Raw genomic sequence first — 15,362 nt, forward strand, 5'->3', positions numbered from 1 at the left:
TGTTGCCTCCACATCCATTCTAATCCGTTTATGTATGACCAAAACCGATAGTAGCAATTTAATATTTGGCAATTGGCGATATTTCGCGGTGGATTATGGGGCGTAAAAGGTGTAGTTTGACGTCATATCCGTCGCACCGATTTCAAGCACATTTGGCTTGGAGTACTCCCTCCTTTCTTTTTATCCTCTCTGTAGATTGCTTTTGTTCTTCATATAATTCAACTTCTTTTTTAACCTGTTATTGTTTAGTGCTGACATTTTCCATACTTATTTGTACTACACCATAGTTACGTATTTACCTCTACAACAATTTTATTATCTGCCCTCCATTTTACGAGTAGTAACAGTGTTAAATATGTGTTTGAGTAGGTACAACAGTGGTATTGAATCTTATTTGCTAGCATACCCCCAAAATACATTTCCTTTTCTTTTTCTTCTTTTATTTTATTTTACCTTTGTAGCCCTAAACTGTATTTCAATAAGAATTATAGTAAAGGCACAAGAAATAGGCGGGTTTTTGTCTTGTGCGGAAACTACTCACTCCACACTTTCTCTAGCGGTTTATGACTTGAACAAAGAGACCTTCCTGTCGCTGCGTTCGAATGCTGGTTGTTGACAAGTGCTCGTCTGTGATACTAATATGTTATAGCTTGTTCGCATTATATATTATATCATAATAAATAGTATTTTTAAATACTAATAACTTATAATTTATTTTTATTTTATACTAATCCAAGTAATCGCTATCATTTCTCAGTCAAGCCCTGATATCAGAAGTCATACTAAAGGCGTTATTAATCACGTTTACTGTTTCTTGAAAGAACTTAAAGATTGTGAGGATATTAAAAGTGTCCTATCATCAACGCAGACAGCCACTACCAAGGCGTGTGGTGTTTCTCTACGATCGATTCAAAGAATTTGTGCAGAACGATTTTTTAGTCATATTTATTGTCTTATTTGTTTTGTTAAGCTATGTCATTCTTAAGTATACTTCTAATACGTAAGTATTTTTTATTACGAAACTCGTCCATGTTATAATAACATGTACATTTTCTACACGTAGTAAAATTATATTATATAATTTTTTTGCACTTTAATTTTCTCATGATTCACAAAGTTAATAGGCTAATTGTATAACAATTATTTAGTATTTACAATTTCAATACAATATTCTGAAAACACATAAAAACAAAATACTTGTGTGTAATGATAAATATTTAACTTCTGTTAGGTTTACATTACATTATAATAATTATTGCATTTGTGAAATGAATAACTTGCAAAATATTATAAATGATGATATAGTCTCAAGTCTGATTAGTGTAATATGTTACTATTCAGCAATGGAAGGGGAAAGAAAACTGGCCACCATAACCCATTATCTCCTGGCTTAGTTACCTCATGAGTAATGCGTTATTGTTGTCACTTATTAGTTTCAAACCTGTGTTCGGACAGTTGACTCAACAAAACAACAGTGTTCAGTAAATCAAGTATTTGTAATTACTAGAAATCACGTTATTATTTTATTTGTTCTTTTAAGTTTTCCTACAGTGCAAAACGTGTGAATGTACAAGTAAGTTGTTTGGGACAGGGCCATACACCAAGCAGGTTCTGAGGGGTATAGGAGTCGGGGTAGTGAATGAGGGGTTCGCCATACCCGCCTATTTCTTCTGCCCCTAGTATAACAAACGTCTATGAATGATGTGTGCAAAATAAATTATTGTTATTATTCATATAGTAATTACTGATTCAATAATAATAGTAATGAATTACGTAATAGTATAATTATTACTATACAGTCCCGCGCCGTGACGTTGTGCTCTAAGGCATCCTGCCTAGGACTCGCGTTACGGAATGCGCGCTGGTTCGAGTCCTAGTGGGGGAAGAAATTTTCACATGAAATTTCGGCCAGTGTGTGGGACCGGTGCCCACCTAGCATCGTGATGCACTTGGGGAGCTACGATAGGTAGTGAAAATCCGGTTTCGCAAACCAGCTATAACGGCTGGGGAGATCATCGTGCTAACCACACGATATCTCATTCTGGTTGGATGATCGTCCACCCCTTCTTCGGCATGTGAACGTGAGGCCAGCAGCCGGCTGGACGGTTTTGGCCCTTCATGGGTTGTAGCACCATGGCTTTACTTTTTTAACTTTTGTATTACGATACAATGTTGTGAACTGCTTTCTACAAAATCAAAAAAAAGTTCCAAAAACGAGGAGAGCACACGATTCCCTTCTGTACGCAAGAGGTAAGCAAACAATAACTTACAAAACAATGTGTAGTAAGCAATTAAATTTCCATTAAACTATTAGAAATCCCATTGTGATTTTTTCTGGAATTATTACGAATACATCATTGCACTTAATACGATTTTTAGATTTTTAATACGACTATTTCACACTGATGTCTAACCTTTAAAAATTGAATCATAAAAAAATATTTGTAATAATTATATTAAATTAGTTAGTAAATATTTAACAAAAGACAGTATTTCAAGCTTTTAAATGCATTTTCAAAAACATTTTAACATAAATATCCTCAGAAATATGACGCTTGAAATGTTGCATTGTGCGACATTTTTAACGCATTTTAACATACAATATTTTAAAAACATATGGACTTAGGTGGAAATAAAAATGCACTTGTTAGTTTATTACACTCATAGAGTTGGTAAAAAAAATATAAAATGCAATCAGAAATTTGTACACTGTTATGCGATTTGACGTGGAATGACACAGAACCACACTATTTTTTTGGAACGTAGTATTCCAAGGTGCTGTTACTTTTTTGCAACAGTTCCAAGCAAGGAACTGTTCCAAAATAACCGTTACGTTATTTCCCCCCCCCACTAATGTGTACCCGTATCTAGAAGGCTTAGGTTTGGATTTCTGTTACACAGTAGGCCTATATCTCACTGTGGTACATCTGTATTGTGAATCAGAATTTCTTAAGCGTTAAGAGAACAGTTCCGAACAATAAAAACAGTAAACGATTTTCACATATTTGCTGGACTACGTATTTCTTTAATTTGTTTCCTCATTCTGCAACTTTGTTCAGACGTTGAAATTGCGAAGGTAGTAATTTTAGTAATTTTACTTCTCTCGCTTCATTTAAATTTTATATTGTATGTTATTAGGCAGACTATATTGCACACATTTCATTCAGATAGTACATCATTTACAACATGGTCTTGTGTTAAATTATAAATTTTCTCATCTTGAGAAACAGGCATATATCTTTCATTGAACCAGCCGTATGGTAACATTTAATGATGAAATCGTTATTTCTGTACTATTGCGTTACCCCGTTAAGGTACAAATGTATTTACAGCATTGGCTTCTAGTCGAGTCATACTTATGGCTTTTAAGGAACCCGGAGGTTCATTGCCGCCCCCACATAAGCCCGCCATTGGTCCCTATCCTGAGCAAGTTCAATCCAGTCCCTATCATCATATCCCACCTTCCTAAAATCCATTTTAATATTATCCTTCCGTCTACGTCTCGGCCTCCCCAAAGGTCTTTTTCCCTCTAGCTTCTCAACTGACACTTTCCTGTGGTCGTGCCGAGTTCCATTCCGAGTCTTATTGTTTGGTTTCGTAACAAGCTGTTTTTTTTTACGGTGATGGGTTGTTAGCCCTTCGCCCAACCCCCAAGCTGGAGGACCACTCCTTATCGGCTGTCCACGGCTGCTTATTCAATATATTCGCAGCTACCCTCCATATCTGGAGACCGTCTCCTCTATCCGCAACCTGAGGACGCGCCATGGTCTAGTCGAGTCATACGCACCCTAAACATATCCTGGCATCAATTATACCGGGCGGCGAGATATGCTCCTACAGTTTTTCATCTTACTTTTATAAGCATTTTTCACTAATGAATATTTTACAGGAGAATAATGGGATAAACTTCAAAACATGATTACCTTCCTTCCCCTCTTCCCTCAGAATTCAAACCTTGTGTACACAAAATAAATTGTCGGCACTGAAACGTGCCTTTTCGTAACCAGAATGATGTACATTCGACAGACAGACAAATCTGCTCTTTTCAGTATTTTAAGGTAATTGCTGGCAGTGAAGTAATCGTATGGTACCGTAAACTGGGGTAAAGAGGATCACATGTGTATTGTTAGATAAGTCAGCGCCACATGGATCACACATGCAAAGAAAACTATTTTTAGTGGCACTTATAGAAGAAACGTTTTCTTTGCATGTGTGATCCATGTGGCGCTGCCTTATCTAAGCAATACACATATGATCCACTTTACCATATGTGATCCTCTTTACCCCAGTTTACGGTACTGAAGTTTTTCCAAGCCACTTATGTTTCAATGATCGGAAATTTTTCAGACTTAGGAATTTTTCAACATTCGAGAAAGGGAATACCGCTGTTTATGCCGGTCATAAAAATTGCCTGCAAGCCGATTACAACGGGCGGAGAATCCTCAGGTCTCAAAATTGGACGAAATAACATGTATTTATTCTGTTGCAGATGTGAGTGACCAATTAGCTGAGAAGTATAAACAATTTTTTTTCACTTAAGTTGAAGATAAGGCACTGCATCCAGTCTTCGATACTGAATCATCATAGTGAATACCGTTTCTTCGCAAGTTTGCAGTGCAGTGTGTAAGCGCCTTGTCTCAAAACCCGAGTGTCGTGACTCTTTTAAAGTATTAGGAATACAGATTTAAATAATAGTATGAATAAAAGACAACGGACTTCGCTTAATTCTGGTATTAAGAAATTTCGTACTCAAGATGTTTGCGATATTACTACTAGTGATGCACCCACCTCAAGTCCACAGAGTGATCTCCAGGATAAGCAGAAGAAGGGTAAAGGTACCAACACACAGAAGAAACAGTCTGCGCTCACTCGTAAGTACTACATGGATAACTACTGTACTTATACTTGTTTTTTTTTTTTTTTTAAAGATGGGACATGACAGGAGCATTGCGATCGGAAAAACAACTGAATGCCACAAAGCGTGGTAGGCCTGTTGCTATGGTAACAGCAGTTGAGTTGCCAAACTTACAGCTCGCACGTGGCGAGTGCTTAAAATAGCTCTCTTGGCGACATTTATTGTGCACACAATGTTAGCATTGGTACGTTTCGTATTGATTCTCTGTCGATTTTTGTATTGTTTTCTTACCTTCGCGTCAATTGTCGATTAATGTTTTAACGTCAGCCATCCATCAGCTGGCAGCGTGGTGGTCCATATTGGCAACATGGCACTGTAGTTCCAAGCTCGGCCGCTTAACTGTCATGTCCCATCTTTCAAAAGAAACAAGTATAAAACTTAGTTTCATACAATACTCTGACACTGACCAATCACCACGACCTCAGTGTGTCTTTTGTGCTACTGTTCTGGTAAATGAAGCTATAAAGTCATGCGATTTTTTCGACATTTCAATACAAAACATTCAGATTTAGTCAACAAACCCATTGAATTCTTCATGCGTAAAAGAGATGCAATTTTGTTAGAATATAGAAGTACTATCACGGACATGAGGATTCCCGGAGAAAAAAAAAACATATGGATAAAAAAAAGAAGAGTCCTTTTCTATGAAGAAACCCTTCAACCTCTTGAATTGAAGAGCTCTCCGGAATATGGGTGTAACATCAAATTATCCATCGGCGTGGCTCAGTCAGTTAAGGCGCTTGCCTGCCGGTCTGAAGTTGCGCTCAGGCGCGAGTTCGATCCCCGCTTGGGCTGATTACTTGATTGGGTTTTTTCCGAGGTTTTCCTCAACCGTAAGGAAAATTCCATGTAATCTGTGGCGAATCCTCGGTCTCATCTCGCCAAATACTTAATTCTTAAAGTAATGTAAATGTTTAATTCATCTTTTCAGTTGTGATGGATGATGTTAAACTGAAATCTGAAGTTGATCCATTCGCAGCACCAGAGAATGTCACAAATGTAGAAGAGAGTTTCCCTACGGTAATGTAAAATGTAAACCTATATGTATATTATAATTTCCATCTTCCTTGTGCGTTGTAATATGTATCTTTTTTATGCAAGTTCAGTCACATACAGGGTGTAACTAAACATGTGGGAACCTCTGGGGAATTGAGAGAGGACATAAATAGACTCAAAAAGTTCATATAAATATATGTATGTTCAATTTCGCTTGGATATAAAGTTTGACAACTTATACGAATGTTTTCTTTATGAAAAATTTTGTTTACACTTTATTTACATTCATCTCATTGATGATTAAGTTATAGGCTTATCAATTGCAGATAATAGAACAAGAATTATTTCGGAATTTGTATTTATATGTCTTTCTCGTGTTAAATTCTATCGTACCTGGGTAACATGTTTCGACCTGTTATTGGCCTTCTTCAGAACTGGTTGTTGCTGGTCTTGGCGCCTTTTGTTTTATTTCCTGTGGGGGTGCGTTTGTGTAATGTAATGTGGAGTCAAAGAGTGTGTGTGTTCTGAAATTGAGTTGTGTGTTGAGAATTTCATTTGGATGTGTTTTTGTGTGTCTGTATATTTCATGTTCTTCTAGTGTGTTTAATTTCTGGCTTTTTGAGTGGATGTGTAGAATTTCCATGTCTGTGTTGATGTCTCTGTAGGTATGGTTAGCATTTATGATGTGTTCTGCATATGTGGAAATGTTTTGTAATTTTGTTATGGCTGTGATGTGTTCTTTGTAACGTGTTTGAAATGATCTGCCTGTCTGTCCTATGTAGAAGTTGTTGCAGGTGTTACATTTGACTTTGTATACGCTTGTGTGGTTGTATTTGTTTGTGTGTTGAGATGTTTTTGTAGAGTATTATTTGTGGCTGCAAAAGCGTATCTGTCGGATACAGGGGGGAAAGCCATTAATCCTTCCCATTGAAGGCTTTAAAGAACCAACCTGGACAAATACCCAATGTCCCATCCCTACCTTCCCGTGGTGCAGCTGTTAGTAAGCATAATTTTACAAGCTGAACTAAAGGGAGGGGCTACTCATCCATTAGCACTGGTCAGCTTGATGAGTTAATGACTGAATTTGGTATAATTTTCCTCTATCCAATACCTAATTCCCTCTTTACCCTTTCCTATCCAGTCCTCTGACTGAACTCTTACTTTCTTCGATCCCGACGGCATTAAAGCATTCGAGGCCTAGAGATTCATTTCCCTTTCCTTTTTCCTCTTTCTACTTTTCTGTTCCTAGTGCTGACCTGCTATGGCACTAAAATCGTCCTCCAGTGGCTTAAGGAGGGAAAGCTGGTGATCTACAAGATCTCCCAGCTAGGTCCAATGGACCCGTCGACCAACAGCAGGTGTGGTCCTCCAGACATTCTGGGGGTTGTGTGTGAATGAAGTAGCCACCAAAACGTTAAAATAGGGTGTTCACTTAAATCGGCTACAACTTGCCATTTAACTCTGTGCTTCATTGGCTGGTCATGATAATATCTTTGAAAAATATTGGAGTGCAAGAGGTCAAATGACTTTATTGTCAAACGCCTGGCATTAGAAAACAACAACAACAGAGTATTATTTGTTCTGTATGAGATGTTGTAACTTAATTTCTTGAAACGAAATAGAAACATCCACAAAAGATACTCAAAATGGTCACCGTAAGTTCTGATACATGCTTCTAAGCGCCACATCATGGACTACCTTACTCTCACCCATATTTCAGTTGTCTGTTTTATCTGCTGACATCCTTGATCAATACGCTCATGAACAATTTCCATGTTCGCAGTAGGTCTGAATACACAATGACTTTTAAATGACTTCATAAGTAAAAATGCAATGGATTGAGGTCGGGAGAACGAAGATGTAGCTTTAAACAAACCAACACCTTGAATATAGGTGAAAATTACATGTGGCATCTCTGTCTGTGCCATTATCTGTACACCACAAACAATGACTGTAGCTCAGAAACTAAGTGAAATTGGCCAATGTCCGTTTATTTTTAACTTTTTTGCTTGTTTTTATGCCCTCTATCAATTCCCAAGAGGTTTCCCCACATGTTTAGTTACACCCTGTATATACACAAACGATTTGGTCAAATGTGTAGTTTCAATTAATAGATGTCAAACCGTGTCTGAACATAATCTCAAGGTACTGTGTTTGTATTAAGAAAATGTAGAGTTTGATTTAAAAAAAAATATCATCTTGCTCTATGTTTATTGTATCTGTGCAGTCATGTAATTTTACCTTTACTCTACTCTATGTTATATGTACTTTAGCTATTCTTTTCTTTTTTTAACTACATCTCTTTTCTTCCCCGTTAGCATGGAAATTTACTGTCACAAAACTTAAAAGAAGAGCAAGTGGAGTCTGAGGACCCCACAGATGATCTCGATGCAGTGGTGAAAAGTGAGACATCATCAGCTTACTTTTCGTTTGTCTCGGTGAAATGTGAACCGGAGGTGAGTAGCGTTCACCACAGCTTGACTTTTTCTTGTTAGAATTTATCTTCCAAAGTGGTAAAATAAATATGGAGTTGTCATGCACTCTTCAGTCCATATTGATATTGATCGTATAAAATGTCATTGTACTCAAAACTGCCTGTGGTTTGAATTGTAACAAATTAATTGTGGGCTCTAATGAAAATAAATGTGGGACGATTGAAAATAAAAGCATAAGCAATGAGAAAAGCTATAAATTCAGATATCAGTAATGCAAATGTGGACAGAAAAAAAAGTAGTGACCAGGACAATCATGACGACACTGCCCAATATCTTTACTTAGGCCTATATGAACCCCAATGCTTGAGCATATTCCAGAGATTAACAGTCCAATATTCAAGAACCGATATTATACAGTATGTTACTAAAATATTCTTTTTATGCATTCTTCAATCCGAAAAATTGTAACAGAATTAAGGAACCTGTTGTAAGCTTACAACTACCTATTTCACGTCAAGATACAGTATTTTTCTCCTCTAGAACATAGACAGTTGTATCAGTGTTTGTGTCATAGAAACAAGCTTATCAATACGAAATATACAGGATTTCCGAAAAAGAATGAAAGAATGACAACATTTTGTGCCTTGATAACGTTTGATTATAAGTAACTGGCATTTTTTTTTGTTACGTCATAGTGGATGTTATCAAATTTCCTTTGGCAGTACTGATTATTAGAGTCCGTATAGGACAGTTTCTATCCGACGATTTTCCAATTACTGCAGGTTAAAGCAAGGAGATGCACCGTCACCTTTGCTTTTTAACTTCGCTCTACAATATGCTATTAGGAAAGTTCAGGATAACACAGAGGTTTTGGAATTGAACGGGTTACATCAGCTTCTTGTCTATGCGGATGATGTGAATATGTTAGCAGAAAATCCACAAACGATTAGGGAAAACACGAAAATTTTACTTCAAGCAAGTAAAGTAATAGGTTTGGAAGTAATTTCCGAGAAGACTAAGTATATGATTATGTCTCGTGATCAGAGTATTGTACGAAATGGAAATATAAAAATTGGAGATTTGTCCTTCGAAGAGGTGGAAAAATTCAAATATCTTGGAGCAACAGTAACAAATATGAATGACACTCGGGAAGAAATTAAACGCAGAATATGAGAAATGCCTGTTATTATTCGGTTGAGAAGCTTTTGTCATCTAGTCTGCTGTCAAAAAATCTGAAAGTTGTAATTTATAAAACAGTTATATTACCGGTTGTTCTGTATGATTGTGAAACTTGGACTCTCACTTTAAGAGAGGAACAGAGATTAAGAGTGTTTGAGAAGAAGATTCTTAGGAAAATATTTGCGGCTAAGAGGGATGAAGTTACAGGAGAATGGAGAAAGTTACACAACAGAGAACTGCACGCATACATAATTAGGAATATTAAATGCAGACGTTTGAGATGGGCAGGACATGTAGCACGTATGGGCGAATCCAGAAATGCATATAGAGTGTCAGTTGGGAGGCCGAAGGGAATAAGACCTTTAGGGAGCCCGAGACGTAGATGGAAGGATGATATTAAAATGGATTTGAGGGAGGGGGATATGATGGTAAGGACTGAATTAATCTTGCACAGGATAGGGACCGATGGCGGGCTTATGTGAGGGCGGCAATGAACCTCTGGGTTCCTTAAAAGCCATAAGTAAGTAAGTACTGATTGTAGCATTGTAGCTAGCATTTTGTTAGTGTGCTAGCATCATGGTGTCTATATGAGAAAAAACTCAATGTTTGCTATGGTTCGCGGAGTTTGTCTGTTGTCGCTGTTCAACGTAACTTTAGGCAAACGTACGGTAGAGAAGCTTCAACTTACAAGTTAATAACAGCATGGTTTCGTAAGTTCAAAGAAACGGGTAGCGTCGGAAAGAGCAAATCTCCTGGACGACGACGCACTAGCGAAGCAGATGTCGAGCGTATTCGACAGTGTTGCATTAGGAGTCTGAAGAAATCACTCAAACGTCGCAGTTTGCAGCTTCAAAGTCCGAAATCAACTCATGATGTTATGCGAGAGAGATTACGATTAAACGCATGCAACATTCACTAAGATACGAAATCAAAAAACTGATCGTCCGAAACGTGACGAGTCTGTAAATGTTACTCCAACCAGGAGAAAGTCTCAGGGAATGAGACGCAGCGGGGTAATGCTGTGAATGAATGTTGATTTCATAAGATCTCACACGTGGGTACACGCATCTCCATTGGCTAACTCTCAAAGCACAAACCGTAACACTGATACACACATACTTATACTATCCTAGTTACAAAATTAGATCACGGTTAGTCTCCTGGTCTTTTAATCCCTCCATACAGGAAATAACATATGCAGGAGAGCGCATGTTTTTTTAAACTGACGTTATAACTGTAATATTATCTGTCTACTTCGCTGCAATAGATGACGCAATAGTAAGCAGATTCCTTTCACAGTTAATCTCCTGGTTGGAGAACAGTACTATGTGAGAATATATGTAACAAAGTTACCTTCCTAGCCGAATACAATTAAAAGTTATCAAAGCACAAAATGTTATCATTCTTTTTCGGAGTCTCTGTATATTTATTCGTTACCGTCATTTAATTTCATATGCCTCAGTCTATACTCTTCACTCTGCTATAAATTACCACTCTTTGCATTTTGTTTCTCTTATATTCACAAAGTACATGTCGACACTTTTCTCTTGCAGAAAGAGCTGTGTGACTTGAATATGGTGAAAGAGGATCTGCTGGACGTGACAGTAGAGGATGATGGCTTTCCTAGCAGGTGAGTGTAATGAAGTATGAGCTTTAGTCTTGAGCTTTGCTTTTATTGCTTGAATAATTATGTAAATCATAATGTACTGTATTGTACACTCTCTTCTATCCAGAAGGTTTTCTTGTTTTTGAACAACGCTGTATCAAATAATAGCTTATTTAGCGTCGAAGTAATTGGTGAATGCGAGATGGTATTTGTCGAGATGAAGCCGAGGTTTCACCATAGATTGCCTGATATTCGCCGTATGGTTAGGGAAAACCTCGAAAGACAACCCAACCAGGTAATCAGCCCAAGCAGGAATCGAACACGCAACCGAGCGTAGCTTCGTATCAGTAGTTAACCACGCTACTGCCTGAGCTACATCACTGGTCCAGCTGTGGTTGAGATGATCTTCAGTTTATTGATGCATGCGACCTAAGAAATGAACGGAGTAGGCCTGGGTTGTTCTTGAAATTGTGAATGTTATTGCATGCTCACTTGTATAGTGGTGTTCACGTAAAATTTGTTCCTAAAAAGCTAATATGGCCGTCTTTACAGTGTTGCGAACTGTTACTAGATATCACCAACTCAGATAAAATCACAATCCTGTGTACTGAAACAGTAATAATAAATTTTGATTGATTGGTCAATTGGTTCGATTCGACTTTAGTTGGTTAGCCGGTCGTTTGATCGATCGAATATTAAACTTTGTTTTGTCCGGCAACATGATTGGTTTTACCCTAGATCATATATGTAACAGATAACTCATCGCTATGTTAAAATCGGCAGCACTTTGAAGAGAACAACCGCCAGGATCGCCACCCGTCAGCCGTAAACGAACACGAGATGGCAGCACAGTCGCTAATGCAATTCAAATGAGTATTATGATGTGACTCCTTATGTAACAACTAGATGGCAGCGTAGTAAACCTGACAAAAGTTGTTAACCTCAAAGCCTATAACCCCGACATATCTGTTACATATATGATCTAGGGTTTTACTAAAAAAAATTTAGGATTTATGTTACCTAATCTAAAAATGTATTTTGTTTGAACACTTTAAATGCCTACAATTAATTTTGACAGCCTATTACTATTTTAAAATATGTACTGTTTATTTATTAAATTTTATGTATAATTTATTCATATTAACATGAATAATTATTAATTACGTTAACATTTAAAGTAACTTAACATTGACACCTTCTTAGGCAAACAATGCTGTCAACATAACAGAATGTAACTGCTAGTCCAGTGGAAACTAAGCGGTGGAGCTTGAACTGAAAGGATTCGATCCGGCGTCGGAATTGGGATCCGGTGTGGCATAGTGGATAAGAGCGTCAGCACGTAGAGCTCAAAACCCGGGTTCGAATCCCGGTGCCGGAGAGAAATTTTCTCCGCTCCACCGATCCTTCATCATATAACGCACAATTTCTGCATGGAAATATATGTACTTCGGTACATCGCTGTAATACAATAAACATTTGCTGCAATTGCTGATCAATCATGCAGAACACCTTACATTTGAAATATTCAACTTATCTTTAGTTGTATGGTTACTGTAATACTTTATTTCCAGGCTGAAAGTGAGTTATTTAGAAAGATTTACTAGTGTAATTTACATCATTAATACAGGGAGTTTCCGAGGTGGTGTTACAAACTTTCAGGGATGATGGCGAAGGGCACATGTATCAATTTGAGATCAGGAACCATGGTCCGCAAATGACTGAGTCGAAAGTTATAAGCAAAAATAGTTGTGTGGAAATGGAATTGTAATTTTGCACCACGTGTCCTCCTTCCCTTAACTTTTGGAACAGTCGTGGAAAAATGGTATGGGCCGGATGTCTCCTACGTGGGTACTTGCCTCGATACAATCTGTGAGCTTGTCTACTGTTCCCATTGGCTCATCCGTATTCGAAAATCATGTCTGCATATTCCGCTCTCGTGTACTCCTCCATTTCACTAGGACTGATCGACTGGACACTGCAACTTGTACACATACACTGCTGTCTACAGACGTGCATATCAGGACCGACCATGTCCGTTACACATTACGCTATCTGCATTGCTTTAGTGTAGTTTCCTGTCCCCACCTCTTAGACAGCACACTGAATGGAATACTGTAAGTAGACAACGTAAACAACGTCAGATGAATACAGTATGTGTAAGATGTACAGATAAATACACATAAATAAGGTGTACAGAGGAATAAAATTATTTCATTTCCACAGAACTATTGTTGCTTGTAACTTTCGACTTTTCATTTCCGGGCCAGGGTTCCTTATCTCAAATTGATACATGTGCCCTTCGCCATCATCCCTGAAAGTTTGTAACACCATCTCGGAAACAGCCTGCATAAAGTAACTAAATGGCTTTCACATTATAAATTTGAATGACTAATTCCTCATTCTCATAACAATGCGATAATGGTCTTATGAGATAATAATTCTTAAGTATAGGAGAGAGATTATTGACATCAAATCTCACATAAACATCTCTTACACCTTATCTTCTGGTGGTTAAGCCAACCGCATAAGTATGAACACATAATTCGTCTTTACAGGTCCACAGAGCAGGATTACTATGATGACGTGAGAAATCGAGAATGTGCTGACTTGAATATACCTGCACAACACAGTGGCAACCCTGGTTCTGCCAGTGACACACAGTACAAATGCAAGATGTGTGGAAAGGGATTTAACAGACTGACTGCCAGTCCGGAATTTTAAAAATATCTCTTTCAGGCCAAAATAACTGTTATGCTGTAAATTGGTTTTAAATTATCAGAATATATAGTTTCTTTCAAAATAAATTATTTAGCTCGGAATAACATTTTTCAGTTGCACATACCCTTGACCTCTTTGGCCCTAAACATTAATTATTACCTTGTAAACACTGTGTAAAGATTAATTTTTGTTCCTACAGAATTATCTGTTATGGTTATTATTTGTTGTTAATGGAGAGAAAGATTCGCTCCGGTGTCGAGGATCGAACCGGGACTTCCAGTTCTACGCACTAGGTGCACTAACCACTGAGCTTTGCCGAAGCTCAATCCATGGTCCCGGATCGAATCTTTATTCTTTTGATTCTTTCCCTTACTGGCCTTACTCCATATTCAACATATTATGTATATTGTATTACATTATTATTATGTATATTGACATGACTCATCATACACGGAGCGCACTCATTTGAGTGAATTAGCGGCCAGGATTCCACAGCTTACATGCACTGTAAAGCAAATAATCTATGTAAAGATTAATTTTTTTGGTCCTACAGAATTATCTATATTATGATTTTTTTTACCTTTGAGGAGGTCGAGACGTAGATGGGAGGATAATATTAAAATTGATTTTAGGGAGGTGGGATATGATGAAGAGAGACTGGATTAATCTTGCACAGGATAGAGACCGATGACGGGCTTATGTGAGGGCAGCAATGAACCTGCGGGTTCCTTAAAATCCATTTATTTGTAAGTAAGTATGAGTTTTTTTTTTCAGAAAGGAACATTAATTTAACAGGGAATTCTCTAGATTTTTAATAATACCTCAGTAAAAACAATGCAAAAATAAACGACAACGGAGATCGAAGAGATAATATTTATTGTTACTTTGTGTCCTGCTCAAGTGTACGTGCAAGTGTACGTGCCGTCAGTAAAAGACTATGATATCACAGTCTAGTATATACAGTCACGAAGCTTGAGTGGATGAGGGTACTAGGAACAATAGACTGTGCAGGTGCTATTTCGCATTGTCTGTGATGAGGCGATAGTAGCGATCCTAGTGGTTAACAACTATCTATGGATGCATATATCCTACGTATTGAGCTTCGTGACTGTATATACTAGACTGTGATGATATGCCTGCAACCTTGACACCCATCTATGATTAATTTGGCAGTAGTCTAGCCTTTCTTTGCCAATGCTAATACTGGATACGGTACATAACAGCGAAAAGTACTACCTATTCAAAATGGATGTCTAATACTTAAAGCTTTAAAAATATTAAATTTAAGTCGCCAGCATTGAATAACAAAACTACTTGTTTGCATACAAGCAAAACTAATACCCCAGGTCGATCAAGAGTAAAGTATAAATTGGTAGTACTGGTATTGTTTTAAGACGGGACAAAATTAAAATTTTTATGAAAACGGCAGGAGGTTGAGAAAAACGACAAAAAAAAATAAACGGGTACTGTCCCGTTCAAAAGTAGGTATATAGGCCTGTTGTTACAGTACTCT

General features: G+C 37.5%; 1 protein-coding gene across 1 annotated transcript; it reads left to right on the plus strand.

The window, feature by feature from the left end:
* Window positions 1–2,875: 2,875 nt before the first annotated feature.
* LOC138691570 (uncharacterized) lies at window positions 2,876–13,935 on the plus strand. The gene is made up of 6 exons (XM_069813667.1): window positions 2,876–3,076; window positions 4,490–4,871; window positions 5,847–5,935; window positions 8,230–8,367; window positions 11,079–11,155; window positions 13,687–13,935. Exons 2-6 carry the CDS (start codon window positions 4,697–4,699, stop codon window positions 13,850–13,852), a joined length of 645 nt encoding a protein of 214 aa, XP_069669768.1. The 5' UTR covers window positions 2,876–3,076; window positions 4,490–4,696; the 3' UTR covers window positions 13,853–13,935.
* The last annotated feature ends 1,427 nt before the right edge of the window (window positions 13,936–15,362 follow it).

Source organism: Periplaneta americana, chromosome 2 (genome assembly GCF_040183065.1).
Source record: "Periplaneta americana isolate PAMFEO1 chromosome 2, P.americana_PAMFEO1_priV1, whole genome shotgun sequence".
Lineage (NCBI taxonomy): Eukaryota > Metazoa > Arthropoda > Insecta > Blattodea > Blattidae > Periplaneta > Periplaneta americana.